We start from the raw sequence: 27,759 nt of genomic DNA on the forward strand, positions 1-27,759 counted from the left end.
TGCTCTTTGGGTTGAATAATCTCTGTTTGCCTTCAAAATGACAGCGGCATATCCAAGGCCAAGACCCTTATCCCCACCTCAGGAGCAGTATGAAAGGCTTTGCTCTAATGGGAGTGAGATAAGTAGTGCTGTTTGCTAATATGCCAGTTCAAATCTATTGTTGGGCTCCTTTAGAGGGTTTTTTGTCCTTTCAAGATTCTAAATTTCCTGAGTTCTTTTTAATAACTTTTCTCTGTGTTAATGTTTGCTACTTGATACTTCAATGCTACTTTATTGTTTATTTCTTTGAAAATATATTTTCTTCTTTTGGTCACTTGTAAAGGCAGCTTCTGCCCCACCCCCTTCTGCTCTGTGGGTCATAGATCATGTTTCTTGTTTCTTTGCATGTGTCTTTTTTATTAGAAATTGAACACTTTAGGTAATATAATTCTAGGTACCCCCCCATCTTTATAAGCTGATGTCATTTGCTCAGTGGTGGCGAAACTATGTCATATGTGTTATTTTTCTTTTAAGACAAAAAAAGTTAATGTATGAGTTGGTTTTTCTAACCTAAAACCTTAGTATTCAGGTTTAATTGCAGTGTTGGCACTTTGTGATAAATAAGGGTTTAAGGTTGCAGTTTGGGCACTAGTCTCTAAAAGATTCTCCATCACAGGGCTAGATTATTATTCTGAGTGAAGGCTTTCTGCACTAATGTCTCACCCCCACAAGTGTGAAGCCTTTCATATTGTTCCTGAGGTGGGGATAAAGATCTTGGCCTTGGATATGCCGCAGTCATTTTGGGATAATGGGAGTCTCTCAGTTTATCTTTCTGTGGTTATACCCAGCTGTTAAGCTCCACTAGCTGGAAATCTCCATCTGTCTTTAAAAAGCAGATTCTATCCTACAGATCAGCTGGCCTACAGCTTCAGGTGTCAGTAGTGGATCTGCAGATCTATAGGTTATCTTTCTCATGGCCTCCACCATCTCTGATGTTTCCTTATACTTGAACTTTTAGGCACTGCCATGGATGAAATCATTAGCTTTGGGAATATACTATAAATGTGTGTTAAAACTTGCTTTTCTTCCCAGGCAAAACTCCAAGCCATAATTTTAACCCTGGTAATGAGGATAGCAGTTTAATTTTCTCTGCATGGTATTCTGTTTAAGGAGGTGAGGGAGAAAGGAAACAGGAGCCTGAAGTTTTCTCAACTTGACTCTCCCACCATGGAACCAGTACACTAATAAGCCAAAGGAAGGTTGTTGTTGCGGAGGGGGGTTGCCCTTTTTCCCAGCAGCCCCACAACCAAGTTTGGATCTCTGGCAAACCAGTAGGGCCTGTGAAGAAAACCCTTACCATTCATTCAGTCTTAATATGCCCAGAACTTACTTGGCCTCAGCCGCAGTTAAGTGGAAAGCAGAATCAGGAGTGCCAGGATCCTGTCACTCCTAGAAAGTTAGCCTTCCAACTGAAAACAGCTGGGAGAGTGATATCCTGCCTGTAGTTTTTGGGTTAATCAGCCTAGTTTCTGGCTCAATTAACTTACAGGAGGGATGAGGAGGATGATCTTGGTTCAGATAGCATGGACACTTGCTCTTCATGCTGAATTTTAGTAGATTTTCTTGACTGGATGTTTCTTCACTTGATACAGTCCCTTGGGACCATTTCTACAGACTTGTAAATGATTGGGTTTTTTAAATAATTTTCCCCAGTTTTACTGGGAAGTGGATTTGCGAGAGTTCCTCACATTGCCTTTACTGTAATAAACCTAAGTTTTTATGTTTTTTAGTATAGAAAAATTATAGCAAATATAATTACATTTATATACACACAGACAGTAGATTTTCTTTAAAAAATTTCCCTGTTTATCCTTAATTCATGTAATAATTGTGCTAGTTGATGAGACTTCTTTTAGATGGAGGTAGAATGAGGACCAGAGTAGAATATTGTTTTTGTTTTGTTTTGTTTTCTCATTTAAATATGGTGAAACTAATTTTTCCACTTAGCTGCTTGCATTTGTCCACTAAAATGTGAAGTATATTTTTTATTAATTTTTCAATCTAGGTCAGGCTCCCAATCCAAAGATTTTTGTGGCCGGTGGAGTTTGGCAGATATGGAGAAAGAATATACAATGAAGAAAATAATTTGAATTATACCCTTTGTTTCTTTACATTCTACAAGTTTAGCATTATCAAAAATTATGTCTTAATTTGATAGTTTCAGTGTATAGCAAGGAAGCAGCCCCAATTTAAAAGGAATTAAATTTGGAAAAAGTTCAATTCTAGGCTTAGAAACCTAGGACAAATGAACAAAAATTAATACCTCATAACTATTTTCAGTTATGAATTTTTTTTTTTTTTTAGTACTGGGATCGAACTCTGGTCCTTGCGCTCGCGAGACAGGCAGCAGCACCACTGAGCTAAATCCCTGGCCCTCTATGATAAATTTTTTTCATCCATCTTTACAGAGTGAGAAAATTGTTACAGCCTTGGGAAATTAATAACCTTTCACTTAATGTTACAATTAAAATGCTTTTAAATGTGTTTCTATAGCATAGATAGCTCTACAAAGACTGATAATCATGTATTATATGTTTTATAATCATTTCTGTGATTTTTTTTTTTTTTTTTTTTTTGGTACCGGTGATTGAACTCAGGTCCTTGTGTTTGGGAGGCAGGAGGCGGAACCACTGAGCTAAATCCCTGGCCCACTTCTGTGATCTTATAGGGAGAAAATATTAAATTTACTAAAAAATCGACAGAATTAGAACTAAATCCAACAACAGTAACAGAGTAAGATTGCTCTTAAGTCTTAATAGATTGAATTACTTCCAGATAGCATATGTCTTTTAACACTTTGGAGGAAATTCATTATTCCAATTATAGAATGCACCTTTCTTAGGATTTCCCTCTCTGTAAAGATAACATGACAGTTTAAAATTTATTTCGAAGTAACTAGGCTGTATATGTAGTCTTTGCAGATAGTAGTCATCCAAGTGAAAAACACTGTCCATGTTCTTGTCTAACCCAAACTGAAGAATGCTTTGAAACTTTTTAAATAACTTGATTTTGAAAAAAATTTATGTTGACTAAGAGCTAATTTTGCTTTTAGATTGGAAAATGGAGCTTATACTTTTTTTAAAGGAAATTTGAACTCAACTTGTGATTGTCTTTATGGCGAGTGCAGTGGTACCTTGGTTCATGAATGCTTTTAATATATGTGCTGCCAAAGCAAGCACTCAGGAATTATTTTGCTTGGAAAACAATGTGGTTTGCAAACAGAAAGGCTTATTTAGCAAAAAATTTTTTGTTTGCAAATTGCATCAGGTGACAAATATGATTGCAGTCATCTTTTCCAAAATTGTAGAACAAATTAAGTTCATGAACTGAGGTGCCACTGTATTTGAAAATACATTTTACTTTTGTTAAAAATGGATTTTGTAGAAATAGATTATAGATATGGATTCATTGTTGTTTTATTGACACAATTTCATGTTTTAATGTCCTAGCTGGCAGCCTCATAGTCAGATCCTTGTTATCCCTGATTTTTCTCCTATCCATTTCATGCAAAAGAGGGCATTCAAATATTTTATTAAAAAGCAAGGAAGAATTCTGTACTAAAATGAAAAAAGTCTTTTACTGTTTAAAGTATGCTGCCCTTTAGCATAAATTATCATAGTATAGAAGATGTGATTGGTCCTGAGACCTTGAGAACCATTGTTTGGTTTGGTACCGGGATCCAACTCAGGACCTTGCACATGCAAGGCAGGTGGCGGCACCCCTGAGCTAAATCCCCAGCCCTTAGAACCATGGTTTTATTAGAGAAATAAAAATCTTAATAAAATGATATGAAATCACAAAATGCCAGTACACTAAGCCATAAAATAATCTGGTTTTTGCATGTTGTTTCATTAGGGTGCTTTGTAGATATAATCATTTCTGACATTGATTTTTTTCTTTTTCTTTTTTTTTTTTTTTTTTTTTTTTTTTTTTTTTTTTTTTTTTTTTTTTTTTTTTTTTTTTTTTTTTTTGAGACAGGGTCTCACTATGTAGTTGAGACTGACCTGGAACTCACTATGTAGCCCAGGCTGGTCTGGAACTCATGGCGATCCTCCTCCCTTAGCCTCCCGAGTGCTGGGATTACAGGCATGCGCCACCATGCCTGGCGATCATTTCTTTTAGTTTCTTTTTCTAATACTGGATAGTAGCATAAACTAAACATTAGGAATTTAAAAGCAGCATTTTATGTCATAGTTGGTAGTGATCATACTATTAAATTATATTTAATGGTGAATTATTGCTATTTATTCTCGTGTTGAAGGGCAGAGACAACCTTCATTTTATTATAAAAGCATTTACAATATGTACAGGCTAAGTGCTAAGAAAATAGGCCCTGTGCACACAGAACTTAAAATTTGTGGGCCAGAGTTAAAAAATAAATAACCTTCCTTTATTCTGTTATTCCAGCCTAATTCTGGTGAACTGGATCCTTTGTATGTCGTAGAAGTACTTTTACGCTGTAGCAAAGAAAGCTTGAAAAATTCGGCTACAGAGGCTGCAAAACCAGCTAAACCTGATGAAAAAGGAGAGATGCAGGTTTGTACTTGATTTCTCATTATTTATATTTTAATTATTTTGTGATTTATCATCACTAGAGGTTTGTGGATGATTGTAATGAGCATACTCTCATAATTTTTAAAGTCGGAGTTTTAAGGCATTTTAACTTATCAGTACCATTTGAAGTATCATGAAGACTGAGATTTTAGTTTTCATATTTTATCGAGTTATGACCAAGTAAATAATAACAAGGTAAAAGATAATTTAATAATTTAAATTTCACATGAAGCTGGATTTTACCATTTACTATGGAAGATTTTCATTATTATTTGTGACTATATGATTTCATAGCTTGAATCCATTCATGCTATTTATCTCTTATTCTCATGAAAGTACATAAAGATTGAAGCATCATTGTTTTCATAATTAAATATTCTTACCTGCGTTTTCTTAGTTGCTTGATTTATATGTGCTTTTTAATTAAATATAAAACTTGCCAAGTGAAATACCCATGTTTCTTGAATGTTTTCTATTTTTATGTTGGTATAAATAGATTTTTGATAAAATTTTCTTGCACACATTCCAAGTATTTGATCTGATCTGTTTAATCATAATAGGATTTTGTTTTTAAAACATTGCTTTAAGTGTGTGACATATTGGTAGGGTCTTTTAGGAAATTGTATTTGTTAAAATATGCTTGGTTTCTAGAAAGTAAAATCTACTACTGCAACACCACAAACTGCTTCTTTGGATCAATAAATCCAAAGAGTTGGATTATGAGAGTTGGAATTAGCAATATTTAAAAAGAATTTATGTTACACATTTTAAATGATTTAAAAGTTATTTATAATTCAGAATACTACTTAGCCTTTCATCTTTGTTTTTCAGTCTTCAGAATTCTGCTACCGAGAGAAATTTGTATGATTTTTTTTCCTTAACATTTATTTTACCTGTTGACTACCTAGCTAGAAAGAGGTAGCCACAACTTGGCACATATTCATTGTACCCAGAGGAGCCTTACAGATTATTGCAACTTGAAGTATCAAACATTTGGCACTCATGCCAGTAGTTTCCCCTTCTTGAGGCAAACAGTGATAATGTCATGAAATTGTTGCACTGAAACCTTAGACTCTTCCAAGAGTGTGACCCAGGCAGCCATGACTTAAGTCATTGAAGTTAACATTTGAGGTGACGCGTTATGCTGTTTCTTTAGTCCAAACCCAAGTTTTATTATGCCTAGCTTACTTAATGATACCAGAAGCTTTGCAGTTCTTAATAATCACAATTTGCAGTTCATTTCAATAAATAACCTTTCTAGGGAAGAGTTCACTGAACCCTGGGTAAACTGAGGGTCTTTTCTCTGCTCCTATAGCATTTTAAAAATTTCTTTTTAGTTTATCCAGCCAAGGATATGGGGGGGGGCAGGAAAATGTGTTAGCATGGCTAAGTGAATTTTATATGTAATTTATATAATTTATGACTTCAAGGGGGATTGAAGCTTAATGGGAAGCATTTTGTGCTTCCTCAGAGACCTAGATGAATATGAGAGATGTATTTTCCAGCTCCATGGGTCAGGGAAGGCTTTAGAAGTAGAGTACCATAATTTTTTCAGGCAAGAATTATATTTGTAGCAAAAACTCAAAGTTGCTCTGTTGTTTCTGGCTGATAGATACAAGAATAAACAGGAAATATGTATATTATTTTGTTTGCTTTTATAGATGACTGTCTTGAATAGGAATCCTAGACATAGGGAAATAGTTCCATAACAATTTATAAGTAGACATCAGTTCTCAATTGCAGTGATTGAGTAGCACTATTCAGGATAGGTTAGAAGTTGTTTAGAAGAGGTGAAAATGGGGTTTCTATAATCATTTTCCCCTTCATTTTGAGTGTATGTGATGCCAAACTTACCTTTATTTCATCCTTTGTATGAGTAACTTCCTTTTATCTGTAATGTAAACATTCTTTTTGTTTGTTTCTTTGTTTTGTTTTGTTTTTTTGTGGTACCAGGAATCAAACTTAGGACCTTGCACTTGCCAGGTAGTGCCACTGAGCTACATCCCCAGCCTGACATAAACATTCTTAAACATTTTTTCCAGAAAATGTTTAGAGAATGAGGAGCGAGAACAAGAGCACAAGACAGCTCTGAATTGCATTGATAGCAGAGGTTAACAGTTTTAATAGTGTGCTCTAAATATTGTTTGTATTTTTTTCACTGTTACTTTACCAACTTCAAATATATCTAAACACTGCCCTTCATTACAGCCAGCTGTTATAGTTAAATGAGATGCAAACAGGGAAGTCCCTAGTTGCAGAGTCTAGATAAGTATTTTGTGTCTTATTTAGGCAAGAAACTTAATAGAATCATTTAGCAATAATAAAAATGCTGACAAAGGACATGGACTATAACGGATCATAGCTATAACAGATATAGCTACTGAGGCTATATGTCAACTCCTTAAATATCAAGATATACCAGCAGCTATGGTGGAATGAGATTTTGCAGTTGGGCACTTTTGAAATATGCAGAAGTATACAGTAGTATACTTTTAAAGTGAAGAGAAGAAAGGCCCAGGAGCCAGATACAGCCCCCAAGATTCTCTCCCCATCACTCACTCCCTCCAACTAGGCCTCGCTTTCTAATAGCCATTCACCTATGAATTCCTCAGTGGATTAACCCTTTGCTGAGTTTTGTACCCTCACAGTCCAGTCACCTGTCCAGGAGCATTTTAATCTTGTAAAATCTGCAGTGAAGATTAACCCGCACACCATTACAACTCAGAATATCCCCTCTGAAAGTGAATTTGATAGTCTGGTAATGAAATAGATAATAAAGAATTATAACCATATGAAAATAAAATAATACTGAGAAAGTGATAAAATGTAGAAAAGAATGATGATGTAGAAAAGTCAACATTTGGCAACCTCACACATAATTAAGAAAAAGTTATCCATGGATGGTGAAACTAGTGATTGAAATTTTAATATGAGGGGTAGGATATTTATAAAGCCTAATTTATTTGTTTGTAAAAAGGAAAATAGTAGGGCCAGGGATTTAGCTCCTTGGTGCTGCTGCCTGCCTTGCAAGCACAAGGTCCCGAGTTCAATCCCTGGTACCCCCACCCCCAAAAAGGAAAATAGTAACTGAGTAGTAAAGAATCCTAGCAGATAACCACTTTAATCACAGGATCAAAGTTAATATTATCTATGATGTTGACTAGTGGACCGAAAAAAAAAAAGAACTCATTTCTGTCCAAGGTTGTATAACCTGAATCTGATGATTATTCGTGGTTAGACAAATCCAAGAAGAGGACTCTTCTACGAAATAACTGACATAAAATATTTTTAGGGCCAGGGATTTGGCTCAGTGGTTCCACTGCCTGCCTCGTAAGCGCAAGGATCCAAGTTCAATCCCTGGTACCAATTTAATGTCAGAATTTTGAGAAAAACAGTAAAACTGAGGAACTATTCTAGATGAGAATAGACAAACATCTAAAGTCAGTATATGATCCTGATTTGGGTCCATTGAGTGGTAGTGAAAGGAGGTTGGGTATAAAAGACATTTTTGTATAAGTAGATGAAATCTTATCGCAAATTGTAAATTTGATGACATTGTATCACACTGAATTTTCTCTTTTCAGTACAGTACTACTTGTACTGTTTGTGTAGGAGAATGATAAAAGGGAAATGCATTCTTTGATGCTATTCATGCAACTTTCTGAAAATTTCAAACTATGAAAATGTCAGTACCGTAGGAGTAAAAAAAATGGTGGGGAATATCAGGTTAAAGAAGACAAAGGAAATAGGAACACTAAATGCAATATATGTCCCTTGGTTGGACCTTGGATCCAAATATGTATTTTAGTAGTAGTAGTAGTAGTAATATGTATGTATGTATGTATGTATGTATGTATGTATGTATTTTAGTAGTAGTAGTAGTATGTATGTATGTATTTTAGTAGTAGTATGTATGTATGTATGTATTTTAGTAGTAGTAGTATGTATGTATGTATGTATTTTAGTAGTAGTAGTAGCAGCAGCAGCAGCAGCAATAGTAATTTATAAAGGTCTCTATTGGCTCAGATGGAGAAATTTGAGTATGTCCTGTATATTAGGTGATAAAATATTATTGTTAATTTTTTTTTAGGAAGTGCTTGTCTTTAAGGAGTCATGATCCTTATTGGGGTTTCTAGGGATTAAACCCAGGACCTTTCCACTGAACTACACCCCCAACCCTTTTTATTTCTTATTTTGAGACAAGGTTTCCTTAAATTGCCCTTGTGGGACTTGAATTTGCTCTTCTCCTGCCTCAGCCTCCTAAAGTGCTGGATTGCAGGCGTGTGACATCATGCCTACTTAAAAGATTCATGGTAAAATGAAGTGACATACTACTGCAACTTAATTTCAGATGATAAAAGGAGAAGAGGAAAAAGGAAGGCAAGAAGAAATACCCCCTGTAGCATGCAAACATGCATCCCCAAAAAGATAATTGGAGAGAGAAAAAGCACAAAGTCTATTAGTTTGACAAACTATTAAAAGTTTCAAAAATATAGTTGAGAAAATGAAATAAATAGGTCATAGTTCATTCAGTTGCAATGTTGCTGTGCTGGGGGGGGGCTAATATTTTAAAGGCCGAGAAATAGGGAAAATATAAATTAGTTGTCAGATTTAAAAATTTGAGATTATGAAATAATTGGATTTCTGGCTTTAAAATTAAAAGAAAGATCTAGAAACATTACTACTGCATTGCAAACTATTGCAGTAAAACAGTGCACTCTTAATTTTTTAGTCTGTTTCACTTAACATGGAACAAGTACCATGTACCTTTTTCTCATTGACATTTGAGTATATGATTTTTTGCTAGCTCAGTACTATTATATGCAGATTTGTTGACATCTGCTAGACATTTGTTAACACTAAATAACTGTAAAAAGTGAACATGTTAACTTAAGTATTATATATACACTGCCTTATTATTTGTGTATTTTTGGTACTGGGATGAAACTCAGGACCTTGTGTGCTTGCCAGGTAGGCATGGCTTCACTGAGCTACATCCCCAGCCCAGCATTGCCTTATTATAGTTGCAGTAGTTCGCTGAGATAGATGTAATTTTATCTCTGTTTTTATAATGAAGAAGCTGAAACTTAGGTTAGGTAACTTACTCAAGGTCATACAACTAGCTGAAGATTGAATTTAAATCCAGCTAGCCTTGTCTCTAGAGCCTTTGTTCAACCGTTATATCATTTCCATTCAATAAGACACTATAAATACCAACAAGCAGTGACAGTTGTTTTTTCATTGGTAATGAGAGTAAAAGTAGCTATGGAAGATTACTGTGCTGACAGATTTGTACCTGTGAAGTTGTAATCTTGCATCAGGTTTATCCAAATCTTCTAGATTTAGATCACCTAAAGAAGCAAAACTACATATGGTTATGGTAAGAGCAGTATATTCTTGACTGGAGAAGGAGTGGAAGAAAGTTTGTAAATAGTGTTCTTAAAGATTATAGCTCATGCAATATGCTGTTTTCTCTGTTTAAAATAAATACTGTTTTTTTGTTTTTGTTTTTGTTTTTTCAGTCTCTTCATCCCAGTCCATCCAAAATCTACATACACCTTACTTGGCCATCTAACCTTATTAAACAGAAGACTTTCTTCTGTAGTACTCTCATATGTAATAAAAAAAGGTGGGATGAGAATGTAGCTCATTGGTAGAATACTTAATTAACCATGTGAGAAGCCGTAGGTTCGATTCCTATTTTGATGGGAATTTAGGGGGCTAGTTTTTACAATAAGTGCCAAGTAATGAGAGCATAAAAATTAATAAAGTATGAGCTCTTATTAAAAATCCTTTATTTTCATGTACATTTATTTGCCAATTATTTAAAGGTTTGAAATAGTTTTTCTTTTTTAAATAGTCTCTACTAAGATATAAGCTACAGAAGTGGGTAGCTGTGCTGCAATGATTCTTACTTACTTAAACCTGTGATATATAAGCTTTTTTTCATGGATCCAAGTTAGGAAATGTTGGAATTTGAAAATGTGTAATTGCAATTGTGCTACTATATACCCTTTTGTTCATAGGTTGTCCCAGTTTTGGTGCATCTCTTGTCTGCTATCAGTAGTGTTAGACTTTACATTCCTAAAGACCTTCGACCAGTGGACAATAGACAGAGTGTTTTAAAGTCAATACAGGTATGCATGTTAGTTTTATAAGATACATGTAAATGTTATATAAGTAGAGTTTTTGAAAAGGCAATTGAAATGGCTCAAAATATATTACTTTCAGGAAAAATAGAAACACTGTTAACATGTGGCATTTACTTCCATCAAAGTAATTAATTAGAACAAATCACCATGTAGATTTTTCCTCTGAATCCAGGAGTGATGTAGATTACTAAAGAAGGGCTCAGAAAAACTACACCATTAATCTTAACTATTACATGCTAAATATAATTTGCTTTATTCATTAGTGAAAATACTTTGATGTATTTATAGTTATATTTCACCATATTAGTGAGATAATACATAAAATCATGCATCAGGTCTTTTAACCATTTTTGTGTATGATTAATGGGTGAAATAATTTTCTTTTCAATAGGAATAATTGTGGTTTGTTAAATTTCATTTTCCATTATAAAAAGTAACAAAATTATTTGGTCAATAAACATTTAAATAGTGTTAAAGGAGCATGTAACAGTTTGATCAGTATACATTCATTTTCATTTGTCATAAACATCACTGTTACATCCTCATGACAAGTATTTCAACTTTTTTTTTGGTACTGGAGATCAAACTCAGGACCTTGTGCTTGAGAGGCAGGCAGTAGAACCACTGATCTAAATCCCCGGCCCAAGATATTTCAACTTTGACATTAACTTTAGCAATAATTTCACTTAGTCTCATTTTTGCCACATTATCTAAATAAAGCTAGACTACTATATTTCTTGATCCTTCATAGATGCATGGTATATATGTCAATCACCACATATTAGGAAACCAGAGAAAGAAAAATAAGGGAAATGAACCTGTTAAAAGATTCCTTCCTTCATTTAATGACTAAATATTTCTTTTTTGTTACTGAATTATACACCTTTAAACTATAGAACTGAAATTTTAGTGTTTTCTGTGTCCTTAAACATCATACCTGTGATTTTGCTTAGTTGATTTATAGATTGTGTGATTTTTGTACTGACATTAACCCTCTTTGATTCAAACATATCTGGAAATATGCTCATCTAACAAGCATTTTCTTGAAACAGTTTGCATCATGGGCTTACTTACTACAGCAGTGGTCATGCTGTTGAACCACTAACATTTGTGGGGTTTTTTTTTGTTTTGTTGTTTGTTTTTTTTTTTTTTTTTTTTTTTTTTTTTTTTTTTTTTTTGAGACAAGGTCTTACTGTGTAGCTCAGGCTGACCTCGAACTCTCAGTAATCCTCTTGCCTCAGCCTCCCAAGTGCTGGGATTACAGGGCATGTGCCACCATACCCATCTTCCTTTTGTGTCTTGGTGTGTTGCCCAGGCCAGTCTCAGACTTCTCAGCTGAAGTGATCTTCATGCCTCAGCCTTCCAAGATGCTGGGATTATTAGGGCATTATACTCCCTCCCCAATCTGGGAATCAAACTCAGGGCCTGGCACATATTAGGCCGTGGGTAACTGGCCAAATTCTTTCTGACCTTTGAGTCCTGTTCAAAACCCTAAAATTCTCCCAGTAGTTACCAGCCTGTAGTGAGCTATCCATTCTTTGAACTCAGGCTTTTTATATTTAAGAGTTAAATCATGAAACAAAGAAGTTAGCAGGGCCAGGGATTTAGCTCAGTGGTGCCGCTGCTGGCCTCGCAAGTGCAAGGTCCTGAGTTTGATCCCTGGTACCAAAAAAAAAAAAAGTTAGTAAGAGATTGAGACTCTTTAAATATTTGTGTATTTTACAATTCAGTAGGGCCTCAACTAGGAATAAATTCTGAAGAAATAATCTAAAAATTAAAAATAACTTCCACATATGATACAGTAAGTGTAAGTGTATGATGGTAAGACATTACTACCACCATAAATATACTAATACATTTACTGATAAGTTGGGCCACATCCAGAATTCTTGAACGCAATACTGGTTTTATTGATGAGTTATACTATATCCCTGTATTGGGAAATGATAGCATAGCTATGCATGTTTTGAAAAAAGGTGTTTTCAAAAACCGTGCAATGGGAAAATATCTTCCAGTTTAACTGGGGAAAATACATCACATCCTTTTACATCCATGTACATAGAAAAATACATAAGAAATACTGATTAAGGTAGACTTAATTTTGTCTATAAGAGAAAATTTGAATTTTACATATTTTATTTCAGGAAGTTCAGAAACGTTTTCCTGATGGTATTCCCTTATTAGATCCGATTGATGATATGGGCATTCAAGATCAAGGACTGAAAAAAGTCATTCAGAAAGTAGAGGCTTTTGAGCATCGAATGTATTCTCATCCACTTCACAATGATCCAAATTTGGAAACTGTATATACACTTTGTGAAAAAAAAGCACAGGTATGGCAAAACTTTGTTTTCATAGTACAATTTTATATATTTCACTAAATAGGAATCTTACTTTGTCTAGCAAACCGTTAGCCCTTCCTCCTTAATGTGTTTCCCTACTTCTTAGGTTTTTCATAGTTTTCAGTGTCTTCTCCTTCTGCTTCTCTTTCAAATGGACATTTTATATTTTCCATGCACTTAACATGGAAAGTATTTAGTCACTTTTCCGATACATGGAACTGCATCCAAGAAGCCCCAAAACTACAGCCACCCATCCCCATGAATTAAAGCTTTAATAGGAAAGTATTATAAGGTGGCCTTATAAAATATTTTTTACTCTTTCATGAGTGACTCTCCTTTTACAATGATTACTTTATTATGGAACATTCTTTACTTTTATATACCTTAGATTGCAATAGATATTAAGTCTGCAAAGCGAGAACTGAAGAAAGCAAGAACTGTGTTACAAATGGATGAGCTTAAATGTCGCAAACGTGTTTTAAGAAGGTTGGGATTTGCTACTTCTTCTGATGTCATAGAAATGAAAGGACGAGTGGCTTGTGAGATAAGCAGGTAACATTTTGTTGTTCTTCTGAATAAAGGATGTTAATCTTTTGGGGAAGAAAGCTTTTAAATATAGCTGTTTTATACTTTCTGAATGAAATAGTTTTGGATCATGAAATTGAGAACTTGGAAAAAAATCTCTTAGATCTCAAAATTTACATAAACATCCCCAGCCTTTTCAAGTATTTCCTTTGGAATCCAATTTTGTATACTTTTTTTTACATTTATGAACATTTTCTCTCTTAAAACTTAGTCTAGTAACCATTATCCTTTAAACGTATAGCAGATTTTATTGATTTTTGAGCTAACCACATGGTATTAAAACAGCATGTTGTAGACTGCAGCTTAAAGTTAGATGTAACAGACAGTTGGCTCTCCATATTCCCTGGGTTCTATATCCACATATTTAAATAACTGTGGATAGAAATATTTGGAAAAGCTGAGCATGGTGGTGCATGCTTGTAATCCTAGCACTTGAGAGGCTGAGGCAGGAGGATCACTATAAGTTCAAGGCCAGCTTGAATTGTATAGTGAGACTCTATCTCAAAAAAAAAGAAAGAATATTTGGGAAAAAAATAACTGCATATACATAGGTCTTTTTTTCCTGGTCTTATTTTCTAAACAGTACCGTACGTGTAACAATTGTTTACAAAGCATTTAAATTGCCTTAGGTTTTGTAAGCAGTCTAGACATAACTATGTGAGTGGATTTGTGTAATTTATATGCAAGTAACACATTTCGTATAAGGAACTTCAGCATCCTTGAGTTTTGGTATCCTCAGGCATATTCTAGGACCAGTCCCTTTATAGATATGGAGAGACTACTATATTTTTAGTTTAGGTAATTTTTACAAATGACACACAATTGTTTTATTCTAATATTTTAGTATACGTGCTGCCGAAGGGAGCACTAATTGTTTTATTCTTTCATGGTTTTGTTTGAGTCAGAAATTTAGGAAGAGCTTGGTTTGATGGTTTGATGGTCCTGACTCAGGAATCCCCTATGATTACTATCAGACAAATTGTTAGGCTGACCAGTAGGAGTCTGGGAATGTTAGAATAGATGGATCCCTCTCTCTCTTTTCCCTTTTTGCTCTGCTCTCTCCCCACTTCTTTCTCATCTCCTTCTCTCCCTTCTCCTCTTTCTCTTTGTGGACTAGTTTGGATGTCTGCACAGTTTGGCAGCCTCAGAGTGTGAGCACTGCCTACAAGGAGGCTTAAGGCTCATGCATGAGTGTTGTAGCAGTCCAAGGTGGGAGTTTCATCATCTTCTCTGAACTAGCTTTATCTTTTCTAACCTAGCTTAGGTCTCAAAGCATCACTTGTATCACATTCTCTTGATTTCAGATGAGTTACAAACCCTCCCAGGTTCAAGTGAAGGACAGTTAGACTGTACCTCTTGATGGTGGTATGGCTACTTTTCTTTATCTGCAGTGTTCTTTATAGTAGCCATCAGCTACATGTGGTCATTTAGCACATGAAATGTGGTTAGACTGGGGAACTAAATTTTACATTTTAGATCCTTTTAATTCAAAGTGTTGCATGTTCAAACAGCAGTCTTTGTACACTAGTGATAGAATAGAAAATACTGTTGTAATCATTGTCAGGAAATACAGTTTACAGCACCATCCTAAAAATCGATCATTTCACACCATGAAGAATGATTCCTACCTTAGAAGCCAGCTTACTTCTATCTTTTTTAACTTGAAAGTCAGAAGATATGGTGGGCGGCCACAAGCAACATTGCACCTGAATATGTATTTTGTTTTGTTCATACAGTGATGTACAGTGATGGCCATGATTCACAGTGCATACAGCTATTTTTTAAATAGTTTTGAGGGTGTATTTTTATTATTTTTTTTATGTCATCAGACTGTCCCTAATGGACAGGCCCAGAGAATTACAAGTTTTGTTAATGGTTTGGGGCATTCTTGTTGTAGACTTATTCATAGTTTTTATCTGTCCGAAGGGTTAAAAACTCAGATGTGTATAGAGGCCAAAAGGAGACCATGTGAATTAGGACAATTCTTAGCCTCCAGAAAAAGGCAGTGACTTATCCAGCATCATTTAATTGTTAGTACAGGTTAATGTGATACCAGATTTTCTTTGTTTTGGACCAGGAATCAGACTGAGAACTTTGTACTTGTCAGACAGGCGTGGGGCCACTCTAAGTCCCCAGCCCTCCAGGTTTTCCAGTTAAGTTTTTTGAGCACTGTAAATAAATGTTGATGACTTTTTTCTTGGTATAGTGAAAGTTTAGTGATTATTTGAATGAATAGATTTGTTTTTAGTATTTGGGATCTTATATGAAATGCCCAGATTACATATGCTGTTATTACATATTGGCAAATATAAAGACCTGTCATTTCCTTTAATAAAACTGTCATATTTTGTTGATTACTCCTCATGGTTACATCATACATTTTATTAAACTACATGCTAAAGATAAATATATGTACATGTGTTTCTTTATATTCTGACATCAAATTTTATTTTCCTTTTGTGATAGTGCTGATGAGCTCCTTCTAACTGAGATGATGTTTAATGGGCTTTTCAATGACCTTTCTGCAGAACAAGCAACAGCATTATTAAGTTGCTTTGTGTTTCAAGAGAATGTAAGTTAATAAATTTAGAATATCGTATTTATTCACATTTCATATAGTTCGTTTAATAGTATAATGGATATATATTTTTTTTTCAGCTTTAATTGAGTTTATTGGTACATTTTAGGGATACAGTACAGTTACATTCATTGTTGGGATCTTGTACCTCTACATGACAAGTCTTGATTCTCATTTTTTCCCTAATGGATATATTTTTAAAACTGTTGCTCTTTCTTTATACATGATGGATATTAGTAACAGATCAAAGCAACTTTAACACAAATGTAGAAAATTGAATAATTAGTCGTGCTAGGAAAGATAAAATAGTTATTTGTGGACAATCATCATTAATCAGATTCTGAATTTTCAATTTGTTCTGTGACCCAGTTAATTTGAAAATCTAGTCAAACAGTCCTAGAGTGAAAAGGATACCTGAAAATTAAATTAGGAAAAGCTAATAAAATCATGAGGGATGATGAGATTAAATTTAACACACCCTTTGATTAGAGATAACTATGCAGCAACTATTACAGACTAAAATGTTAGGTGTCATGGGCAAGGTATGAGGCAGTGAGGATAAGATTTTTGTTGACTTACCAATGATTTTTTCATGTAAGTAAATAATTAGTTCACGTTTCAGAACTTTTAAGAAATTCAAAAATGACAGACCTAGGAATATAGCTCAGTAATAGACTGCTTAGCATGTGCGAGGCCATAGATTCACTATTACTATTTAAATTATTAGAGGGGTCTTAAAAAATATGTATACTTAGTTTAACTTATAGTTAAACCATGGAAGACATTTTTCCCCCCACTTCTGCTTTTGATCTTAGCTATAAGTCCTATTTATTGTTTATTGATCAGACCAAATGTGTATTACTTGTTGAAGTAGATTCTTTTCTCCCAGATTAGATGGCTGTAGTAATGTTGATAACAAATAGAACAATAACCTTAAAAATAAAAACAGCGTATGCCCTTCTGAGAATGCTTGCCATATGCCTCTGAAGTAATTTACATATAAAAATAATTCGTTACTCTTTGGGGTGTATAGTAGGGATTGAACTCAGGACCTTTACAGTGAGGCGTACATCCCCAGGCCTTTTTAAATCTTGAGAGAGAGTCTTGTTGAGTTGCTCAGTTACCCCACCTAGCCTCAAACTTGGCAGTTCTTCTGTCTCGGCCTCCCAGAGTGCTGAAATTAAGGCATGTACCACCACACCCAGCAAAGAGGAATGCATTGCTTTACAAAATGGGGATAACTTGTTTTTAATTACAATCAAAATTTGCATTAGGCTGGATGTGGTGATGCATGCCTGTAATCCCAGTATTCGGGAGGCTGAGGCAGGAGGATCACTGTGAGTTCAATACCAGCCTGGGCTACATAGTGAGTTCCAGGTCAATCTCAACTACACAGTGAGACCTTGTCTCAAAAAAAAATTTTTTTTTTTACTGCATTACTTCCCAAGGTAATGAAATCATTTGCTGTTTCCTTTGAGCAGATTGAAGATTTAAAGATAAGGGAATCAGTGGTATTTTATTCATCTCAGGCTTTGTCTTGTGGCTAAGTTCTTCCATGTTTTAATATGATACTAAAATAATTATGTTTTCTGAGAGGCCGGTTATGTTATTTCTTGAAAGGAGTTAGGTTTAACCAAAGCACAATTCTTGAATCTCAGAGCAGGATATCACCATATGCAGTTAAGATTTATTCATTGAAACTACACTGTTACATGCAGGGTCATTGATTCTTGTGGTTATCCCTTTTAATGTTAAGTCAAAAATGTAACTAAAAGTCACATGAAGTTCTAGCCAGAAAGAATAAATGTAGTAAGATACTTAGATCAGTTTGATAATAATAACTTCTACCTTAAAATGTTTCTAAAAATGTGTTCTTATACTTTTAAATAATATTAAAAGTGGTTTAAAGAATATTTAAATCTTTCTAAGAAGTCAAGTACCTACAAATGTGTTAAGCACCCATTGTGTGCAGTGGCCCCCGCATCAAGGCACTAGAAATACAGCAGAAGCTTCTGTAGTGAATGAAGATAAAAAAGTAAAGTGCCAAACATATTCTATCAAGTAGTAGTGAAATTTTGGAGAAAAGTGAAGCAGACAAGTTGAGTAGAGTTTCCTGAACGTTGGGGGTACAGTTTTAAATAAGATAATTAGAAAAAACCTCACCAATAAAGTAAAATTTGATTTGAGGCTTAAAGGAGAAATAAGAGAGCAAATCACACATATCTGGATGGGAGAGCATTGGTGAAATTACACTTGTTCTCCTTAAATTGGGACCAGTGTCTTGTACCTATACTGGCCAGAAAAAGGAAAGTGATCAGTTACTGTTGTCCATGAATGAACACAATATCAAAGATATTTAGCAGTCTTTATTTTTAACTATTAAACTTAGATATTGAGTTCCTGTCCATTTTGCTTTTTCGTCACTCATCAATGAGCTTTGGTTTAACAAAAATAATATAGAGCCTGGTAAATGATTTATTATATAATATAATACGTGTTTCAAGTCTAAACCAAGTCCTGTGTAGCTATTGATGCTTAACATATAGACAGATGTATGGCAACTAACCTATAATGGATTTACTATTTGCCTATATTATTTTAAATCCTGTCCCCTACATTATATGCATAAATAATATACTATACTCAAGATTTTATTTTTGTATAGCAACTCTGCTTTTGTCAAAATGTTTTTCACAAATACTGTCTTACAAGCCTATCAATTTTGTGTATCTAGCTTTGTTATTTCTAACAGTGTTAAGAATCTAAAACACAAATTTAAGTAGCTTGTCCAAGTTTATTTGGTTATTCAATGATGGATCTAAAACTGTTAAATTTATTTGCATATATGTGAGAAATGGATGAACTTCACTAGTGCGAAAGCAATCTTAAGAACACTGAAATTCAGATTAAAATGTTAGCTATTGTATATTTGGCTAAAGAACTAGAAATACTTGGATAAAATACAAATTGAGACGTTACTTTTAAATGTTCTTTGTTCATCCTAAATTTTTGGTCTCTAACATTATATTTCCTACAAACTAAAATTATTTCAAAATTATAATGAATTATATGTTTATGTAACTAAACTGTGTATAATACTTGCTGTCCTTCAGTTACATTTATAGTCATAAAAAATCCATATCTTGTTAGTGTACTTTGCAAATTTAGCAGTGTCATTGTTTTCCTCTGGAATGTAGTAATAGAAAATAAGAAGAATAGTGATTTTGCTTATGTAACGTGTTGATTAGAGACTTAAAATGCTAATAACTACAGTCTTATGATTTTATATTAATGGATATTGTAAAAACTTTCATTTAACAAGCAGGTCGTATATATTGTACTTTTTTTTTTGTTACTGGAAATTGAACTCGGGACCTTGTGCTTGCAAAGCAGGCGGCAGAACCACTGAGCTAAATCTTCAGCCCTATTGTACTTTAAACTTGTGTTTTCATGTCTAATTTTTCTTTTCTTTTGTAGTCTAGTGAGATGCCAAAATTAACAGAACAGTTAGCAGGGCCACTTCGTCAAATGCAGGTAAGATAGTATATTGTAAAATAAATTTTTTCACTGTCTATTCTTTGGACTTTATCATTCTACAGAGACAACTGGAAATAAATGTTTCGTTTAATAGTATTTCATTAAAATTTATTTTGTTTCATTTTAGTAATTAAACATTCTTCCTCCCTCATTATTGTAAAGGATTGTATAGAGTCTTTGTGAGTGCAAATTTAAAACTGAATAATGTGTGTTGGCCATACTATTACATATTAAGTTCAAGGCCAATCTGAACTGCATAGCAAGACTCTGTTTCAACATTCGTCACACCCCCCAAAGTGGCTTATTATGTTAGGTGTAGTAACAGATGTCTCTCTCAAGTCCTGTGCTCAAGTTCAAGACCAGTCTGAGCAATTTACGAAGACCCTCAAAATAAAAAGGACTGGGGATGTATCTCAATGCTTCCTAGACTCAATTTGCAGTACTACAAAAAAATAAATAAATAAATAAATACTAGGTTTAGTTCAATTTTTCCATGAGATGCCATTTGTAATACTGGGGGAAAAATAATGCAATTAAGTTTCTTGTCATACAGCCTGTCCACATTAGTTTAGGATTCAAATTGTAGCTCTTTTTTTTGGTATGGGGATCAAACTCAGGACCTTACACCTGCAAGGCAGGCTCTGGAACCACTGAGCTAAATCCCTGGCTTTAGCACATTTTCCATCCTTGTTTACATCAAAGTTTTAAAATCTGTTTTGTCATAAGTTATTTACCTCTGGGTCCTCAAAGCCACAGTATCTTACAGAAATAAATTCATTTTTTAATTATTTTGTAGGATGAATTGATTTTATTTGCCACTTTTCAATATCAGAGAAACAGGGAACCCAAAAAAAAGCATTTTAACATCCCTAAAAATTACTAAAAAATGAGAAACAAGATCATGTTTTTAAGCATTATTAGAGAACTAAATATTTCACCAAATTAATATTTTGACATAGCATTTATATTTTTCTAAGTCTGTCTTATTGTCTGCTATGTTAATGAAACATATTAGTTCAATGCTGCTCTTAAATAATTTTAATAATGATTTCTGGGGTTTTTTGTAGAATTCATACTCTTGATACATTTTTCTCAGCCATTTCAACATGAGAACTCTTAACTGTTTAATCAACTAGCAGTATAGCAGGCTCTTAGAAGGAGAATATCCTTCTAAAAAGATTAAAAGATTAAAAAGGGACTTGTAAAATACTGATTTTAGAAACCTAGAGAAAAAAGTAATATGGGAGATCATAGATATGGAGTTTTAACTGTCTGTTATCTTTAAAGGAATGTGCTAAAAGAATTGCAAAAGTTTCAGCAGAAGCAAAATTGGAAATCGATGAGGAAACTTACCTAAGTTCATTCAAACCTCACTTAATGGATGTGGTCTATACCTGGGCAACGGGAGCTACATTTGCCCATATCTGCAAAATGACAGATGTCTTTGAAGGTATGGTTAAATTTCATATACTTGTATTTCATCCTGATATAAAAAATATGTACATTGTTTTATCTAAACATGGATAATGTATGTAAAAATCTGTGGTGGCTATTCTGTTCTCTGTCATTAAGTAGTCTACGTTCATACTGGAGAGTGTGCGGTTTTCCTGTTTTTACTTGTTTGTTCCAAACTTGCTCTGCACAGCATGTTTCTTTCCCTACCTGTAATTTTCTGCCTATTTTGTACAGATCCTTTGTACTACCTAATAAGTACAGTCTTCTCATTATAAATTCTTTAGGAAGGGGCTGGGGATTTAGCTCAGTGGCGCCATGCCTGCCTTACAAGAGCATGGTTCTAAGTTCAATTCCTGGTACCAAAAAAATAAATAAATAAATAAATTCTTTAGGAAACTATTTTACCTGGATATAATTCTGGCCAAAGACTGCCACTACAAGTAAATAGAGAATCCTAGTAAGTTGTGTTTGTGTGGATGTACTCATCTTTGTTTTTATACTCTTGGTTAGAACTTAATGATTTGCTCTGATTTTCACTAAAATTAGAGCAGAAAATGATTAGTCATTCCATATCTAATAACTTAGCTTCACTAAGACTCTTACTACATAACATAACACAGATCAAATGTAATCAGAATTTTAAGAAACTCAATAATAATTGTTACCCAACTGGAGGGACTTTTTAAGTGGATAATTTAGAGAAAATATATAAAGAATAATTACAAATGAATTACAAGAAATTTTTTAAAAACTGTGTTTAAAGAAGAGCATATTTAGAAATACTGTAATTGACAGGAAAACACTGGCTTCTGTTTTAGTGGTAAGTTACATTCACTAATAGGTATTTACATTGAACTTTTTAAAAAATGAAAATAAATGAGCTTTGTTTTCATAGAAATCTAGGGATTCCTGTAAAATTTTCTTTGGATTTTTAGAAGTTCTTTCTTCCTACTTAAATGAAAATTTCATGTATGGAAGATAAATCTTAAACTGGAGATACTTTATAGTTCTGCCCAAATACCAGATAGCACTCTGTAAGTTGAGCTTTTCTATAGCATATTAATATTCCGAGTCTATTTTGTCTCCTTTGAATTTTCCTGGGGTTATTTCTGTATTACAGTTTGCTTGAAATCTTAAGTTTGAAAATTTGCATAATTTGATTTTATAACTTGTAGTTACATCTAGTAGCACAGTTTTCAAGTTTTTCTGGTCTGGATACTATTGGATTAGCTAACCCTTTTCTTTCTCAAGTTGACATAAACAATATGTTAGCGTTTAAAAATAGAATAAACCCCTAAGAGTAGTTTTTCCTTTTCTATCATACTGTTCCTGTTTTTATTTTTACCGTGTTATTTAGTTCTTGTATTTCAGAATAGCCTTTGTTTCCTCATTTTGTTTTTGGTCACATTTATTTAATATGATTGGAAAAATAAGCTCTGGCCCAGAGTCTCTATATTTTTATAGGAAGAAAATTAAATTTCATTGGAAGTTTTTAATGTGCTATGTTCAAATCATATTCTTTCCAGATAAGATACTGAATTTTATTTTTAAAAGGTACCTGATTGTTTCATACCCTAATCCTCAAGCGTAGTTTTAGATATTCTTCCAACATTAACTGGGGCTGTCATGATTAAAGTCATGTGTTTTGGGAATGTCTAAAGAAAGAGAATCGTTTAGAGTGGGATTTAGGTGGAGAATTTTAAAGACTTTATATAAGTAACTGTTATCACCCTGAAAAAAGAATGTAGTTGTCTCTTATATAAAAACTTTCTTTGAATGGCATTTCAACAAAATATTTGTAAGAGCCAATTGCCTAGGGTTTCATTCCAGTTGATGTTAAGTAGATAAATTATGAACTAAACACCAGCTGTTACTGTTATTTCTGAATATGCATAAATACTCATTCTAATCAAGTATATAAAGGACAGAGAAAGGAGTTACTTCCAGTGAGCACTTGACACTAGGAAAGTTTCTATGAGAGTTATCTTATCTTTTGAAACCCTTTACTATACTTCTGCTTGCAAGTTTTTAAAACAAATGCTGTGAAGTGCATTGCTCGCCTATCCCTGCCACATGTTCTCTCGAGTGCCTTTCAAAGGAGTTTTAGCCTTTCTTAGGACAGTACATCAGTATTGCAGAGGGTTTTACAGTGTTTTTAAAGTACTTTTGCTAATAATGAGTAATATTTTCTTAAAATCTGTTTTTATTTTGGTATAATCTTAGTGCTAAGTGACTTAGTTATTAGTGCCTAATATTTAGTCATTTGATGAATGATTCTGAGACCTTAGTGAGAATCAAGCACTGTGCTGGGTGCAGAGTAAGCAGTGTAAGCAGCATCTCTCCCCTTAAGGTTCAGCCAAAGCTGGAATTTAGTGGTGAGTAATTTTAGCAGGATACACGTGCAATCTTAACATCAGGCCAAACTAGGTAGGAGTACTCAATTGGGGAGTAAATTGTCAGTAACCACTCCAGGGATGCCAGAAAGCTAAAAGCAGAAATATCATCTGGGGAAATCTGCTGCTCTCTAGCTTTAATGAGAATGATACTGTTTTGTTCATGCACTAAGTGAGCCTGATATTTATAAAAATGCCCTTAAAAGCAAGTAGCTCCAAATGTTCATCAATAGGAGAATAAAATGTGGTATATCTTTTGGCTATATAAAAAAATACCAGATCACATTGTAAGTGAACGTTCAATACATTGAGAAACTAATTGAAGAAAGACACAAAGCCCACATACTGTCATTTCATTCATATGTAATGTCCAGAGATAGAAAGCAAGTTACTGGTTGCCATGGACTATCTGAAGAAGAAAATTAACTGTTAATGCTTAAAGCGAACAGGGTTTCTTTGAGGGGAGTAAATGTGTCCTTAAAACGAGTGATGACCCTAAATTGTACACTTACTATTGTTAGTGGTAAATTTTATGTTGTATTTTACCACTGTATACTGATTAGAATTTTATTTCTTGCTGCTGTGGTGGAACCACAAGAAATTTGTAACAAACATGTAGATTAGTGTGTTTCTGTTTCTCATTGGCTTCAGATTGCCTGGGAACGAGTTAGGGCTTTGAAGCTTTTGTCCCAGGTCTAGTCTAACTAGTCTTAATGGATGTGGCAAAATGATTTCCAAAGCTGAGTGAGGAAAGCCTTGGACTACAGAAAACGGTCGTGAGTAGGAAAAATGCTACATAATGCACTGCTGAAGAGTGGTCTTCATCAAACCCTGTGGGGAGTAACCTCTAGGCTGCAGGCAACTGTAGATAGTGTTTGCTCACACACAGTAATTTATTGATAAGGCTAGGGATAACAACCAGAGCCATTGTCTGTATCGTCCTGCACCTGGTGACCTCGTTTTCCTCATTGTTTGCTCATCATCTGAAACTGTCAAAAGTTTTCCAGAAACTGAAGTATTTGCAAAGTATGACTCTGGCCTGGGTGTGCATTTACTTGTTTCATTTTTATACTTTATCTTAATAATTTACTTCATATGACATAGTTTCTGTTGATGATGGCAGATTCTGGTTAAAATAAATTGCTCTAATTTAGAGCAATATTAAAATAGTATTAGGTTGTGTTCCCTGGTACACATTTGAAGTCAGTCAAAGCAATGCAAGAGAGCCTGCCCAGTTCTTTGATACCCTGCATAGCAAATGATTTTGTAAAGGTTTTCATTTCAGTTCTAAATTATGCATGAATATATCCTGTTCCTTTTTTTAAAAAAGTGTTGTGGGGCCGGGCATGGTGGCACACACCTGTAATCCCAGCACTTGGGAGGCTGAGGCAGGAAGGATCGCTGTGAGTTCGAGACCAGCCTCAGCTACATGAGTGAGTTCCAGGTCAGTCTCAACTACATAGTGAAACCCTGTTTCAAAAACCAAAAAATACAAAACAAAAAAGTGTTGTGGGGCTGGCCATTTGGCTTATTGGCTCTGCCACCTGCAAGGGCCTGCATTCGATCTCCGGTACCAAAAAAATAGTAATAATAAAATTTAAAAAAATAAAAGTGTTGTATATTTAAATATAAGACACTACTTTTACTTTAAAATAGAATTTTTGTACAAAAATTTCATTTCTGGTTGCATATGTAATGTGATGTTATTGGCCTATGTCCAACCCTCTACCTCTGTCTGGATATCCAGAAGCTTCCACAACTGATTTCCTTTCATTCCTTCACTTGGGAAGCTAGTTTCCTGTGTTTGCCTAATGACTTTGCTTTCCTTCCAATTTCTTCCCTGTCTCATTCTTTCCTACCCTCAGGATGTTTTTGTGCATTTGTTTTCTGTCTCTCTACAGGCAGCCAGTTTTCAGATGGCATTAAGACCTGCTTTAATTTCTTTCCCCATTAGGCCATTAACTGAGTTTTCTTCGCTGATCCTTATCTGTGTATTCTTCAAATAATTTCCTCAGCTAACTTCACCTACAAGGTTCTTAGTTCGCAAAAGCCCACAATTCTTCCTTGAACTCTCACCTCCATGGTAAGAGGAACCCACTGCTCTAAAGGGTAGCTAATACGCTTTCCCATCATAATTTTGGGGTTAGAGGGGTCAGGAGTCTTGGTTTCTAATCATAGGTCTAAAACTATTAATCTGAAGTTGAAAGGCACTAACTCTTCCATTTCACACCTATAAAATGATAGTAGCAGTGTTGGGAGTGGCTAGCGATACTGTCATGGATAATTGAAAACTATTTTGTGAAGTCACTTTTTACCCTGTTAAAAGTTATTAGTAGAAGAAATGGCAAACATCTTTATTTTTTTTTAAATCTGTTAATTTTCGAAAGCTTGAAGTAAGTTATTAGATTCAGTATAAGATATCTTAGAAAGTATTCTATAGGTCATGGATAAAATATGGCCACTTCCTCATTTTTTGGAGGCTGTGTTGGGAGAGGATACAGTCACTCTGCCTGGAGAACAGTCCCCAAAGCCTTCGCATACTTTCCCTTTTTCTAGCCATCAAAGTAGAATTAGGAAGTAACTGGGATACTCATTCTTCCTTCTGACTCACGCATCACCAACCTAAAGTAATCTAATAACTCACTTTCTCTGCTTACATACCTATGCAGAAGTGTTCTTTTGGATAAAATTGTCTCATTATCACCAAGGGCCATAGTATCTAATCTCAGAATTACATCAGACCTTCTCAGTAATAGTAGTTAAAAAATGATCAGTATGGAGTACTCAGGATGTGCCAGGCACTTTGGTCCTGGAAGTACATTTAAGTCGTGCCTTCTACCATCCAAGGGACCATAATTATGTGACACTAATAAATTATGGGAAAGACTAAAGTAATACTTACAAAGACTGAGTCCTTCATGCAGGACTTCTAGGATTGCTCTACCAACCACTTCCCTTAGTGGCAATTCCAGATCTTTACTGTTCTCCGCAAGCATCTACCGCCAACTTTCCAAGCTCTCTGATCATTCTTGTTATATGTAGATGGAAGATAGAAACCTCTTTTTCTTACAGCTAACATGCACATATCCTTTTCTTATCCCTTGTTTCTCTGAATCCAGGGCTACCTTCAGCACTGTGACATTCCTCGATCTTGAAATCATATCTTTTCCGCTACTGTTCAATTCCTCATCCATACCCTTTCCAGCTGCCAGCATAACTGGCTAGAGTGCATACCCTGAGTTTAAATTCCACCCCCTCACTAGATTAATGATCCTAGGCAAGTTTCATTTAATTTTGCCTGTTATAGTATTCACACTTACATAAATGAATAAATCAATATCATAATTTTAATAGTTGTTATAGAATATTACTTCAAGAGCTCTGCACATTAAAAAACTATCAGATTTCCATTTTCATTCTGCTTTATGAATTGGCTCAGTTTTTCCTCCCTTAGAATATAATATGGAGGGCATTAAAATAAATTGAGCAACAATTGTAAGGACTTATTTCACTGTTGCAAGGAGGTAAAATGGGGCTGTTTCTATAGTAATATTTTGAGAACTGATATTCCTAATATATTTCAGACATTAAATGCAAAGTTCCAAGACACTTACATTTAGGTAGCTAGTACTTTTGTGAAAGGAACCTGGGCCCCTCCTTTTACAAGTTTAATAAAAAGACATCTGATCCTGTTGTATTGTAAGGATGGTAGGCTTGGTGTCCAGATGCCAGTAAGCCACACCCAGGGCCCTTGACTAGCTGCCCTTTGTAGGCTTCTTGGGCATTCTCAGTGGACTTCCCTTGTCACTGCCTGAGAGAGACCACCTCCTTTTTATAGACCCATAGTACATGTTGTATTTGCCAGCCTTCCTCAAAGTTGCTCTGTCCCCTCAAGGAATTTTGTTTACCTGCTTCTAGTAGCTATTATTAGTAAGTCTGTGTCTCTCGGCAATCAAAGGTTGGAATTAAACCTTTCTTCTTTGTAGACTTCCTAGGCTGCTAGTCGAGTTTGCAAGTCTATTTACTTCATGGAAAGTCCTTCAGAGTACTGTTAAGCATCCCATCCCATGTTTTCCTGCCTTGCCTTTTAACAAAATTTCTTTTTTCTTTTTTTTTTTTTTTTT

The 27,759-nt window shown here is 34.5% G+C and overlaps 1 protein-coding gene across 1 annotated transcript in view; it reads left to right on the forward strand.

Annotated features, from left to right (window-relative positions):
- Mtrex (Mtr4 exosome RNA helicase) overlaps positions 1 to 27,759 on the forward strand; it is a 94,591-nt gene that overhangs the window by 64,327 nt on the left and 2,505 nt on the right. Inside the window, exons 19-25 of the mRNA XM_010626944.3 lie at positions 4,447 to 4,575; positions 10,620 to 10,730; positions 12,890 to 13,078; positions 13,476 to 13,639; positions 16,139 to 16,244; positions 19,728 to 19,784; positions 21,075 to 21,237. Of these exons, the coding sequence (XP_010625246.1) occupies positions 4,447 to 4,575; positions 10,620 to 10,730; positions 12,890 to 13,078; positions 13,476 to 13,639; positions 16,139 to 16,244; positions 19,728 to 19,784; positions 21,075 to 21,237 (919 nt within the window). The remainder of the gene's footprint in view (positions 1 to 4,446; positions 4,576 to 10,619; positions 10,731 to 12,889; positions 13,079 to 13,475; positions 13,640 to 16,138; positions 16,245 to 19,727; positions 19,785 to 21,074; positions 21,238 to 27,759) is intronic.

The sequence above is a fragment of the Fukomys damarensis genome, unplaced genomic scaffold (assembly GCF_012274545.1).
Source record: "Fukomys damarensis isolate Sample0158 unplaced genomic scaffold, DMR_v1.0_HiC HiC_scaffold_1, whole genome shotgun sequence".
Taxonomy (NCBI): domain Eukaryota; kingdom Metazoa; phylum Chordata; class Mammalia; order Rodentia; family Bathyergidae; genus Fukomys; species Fukomys damarensis.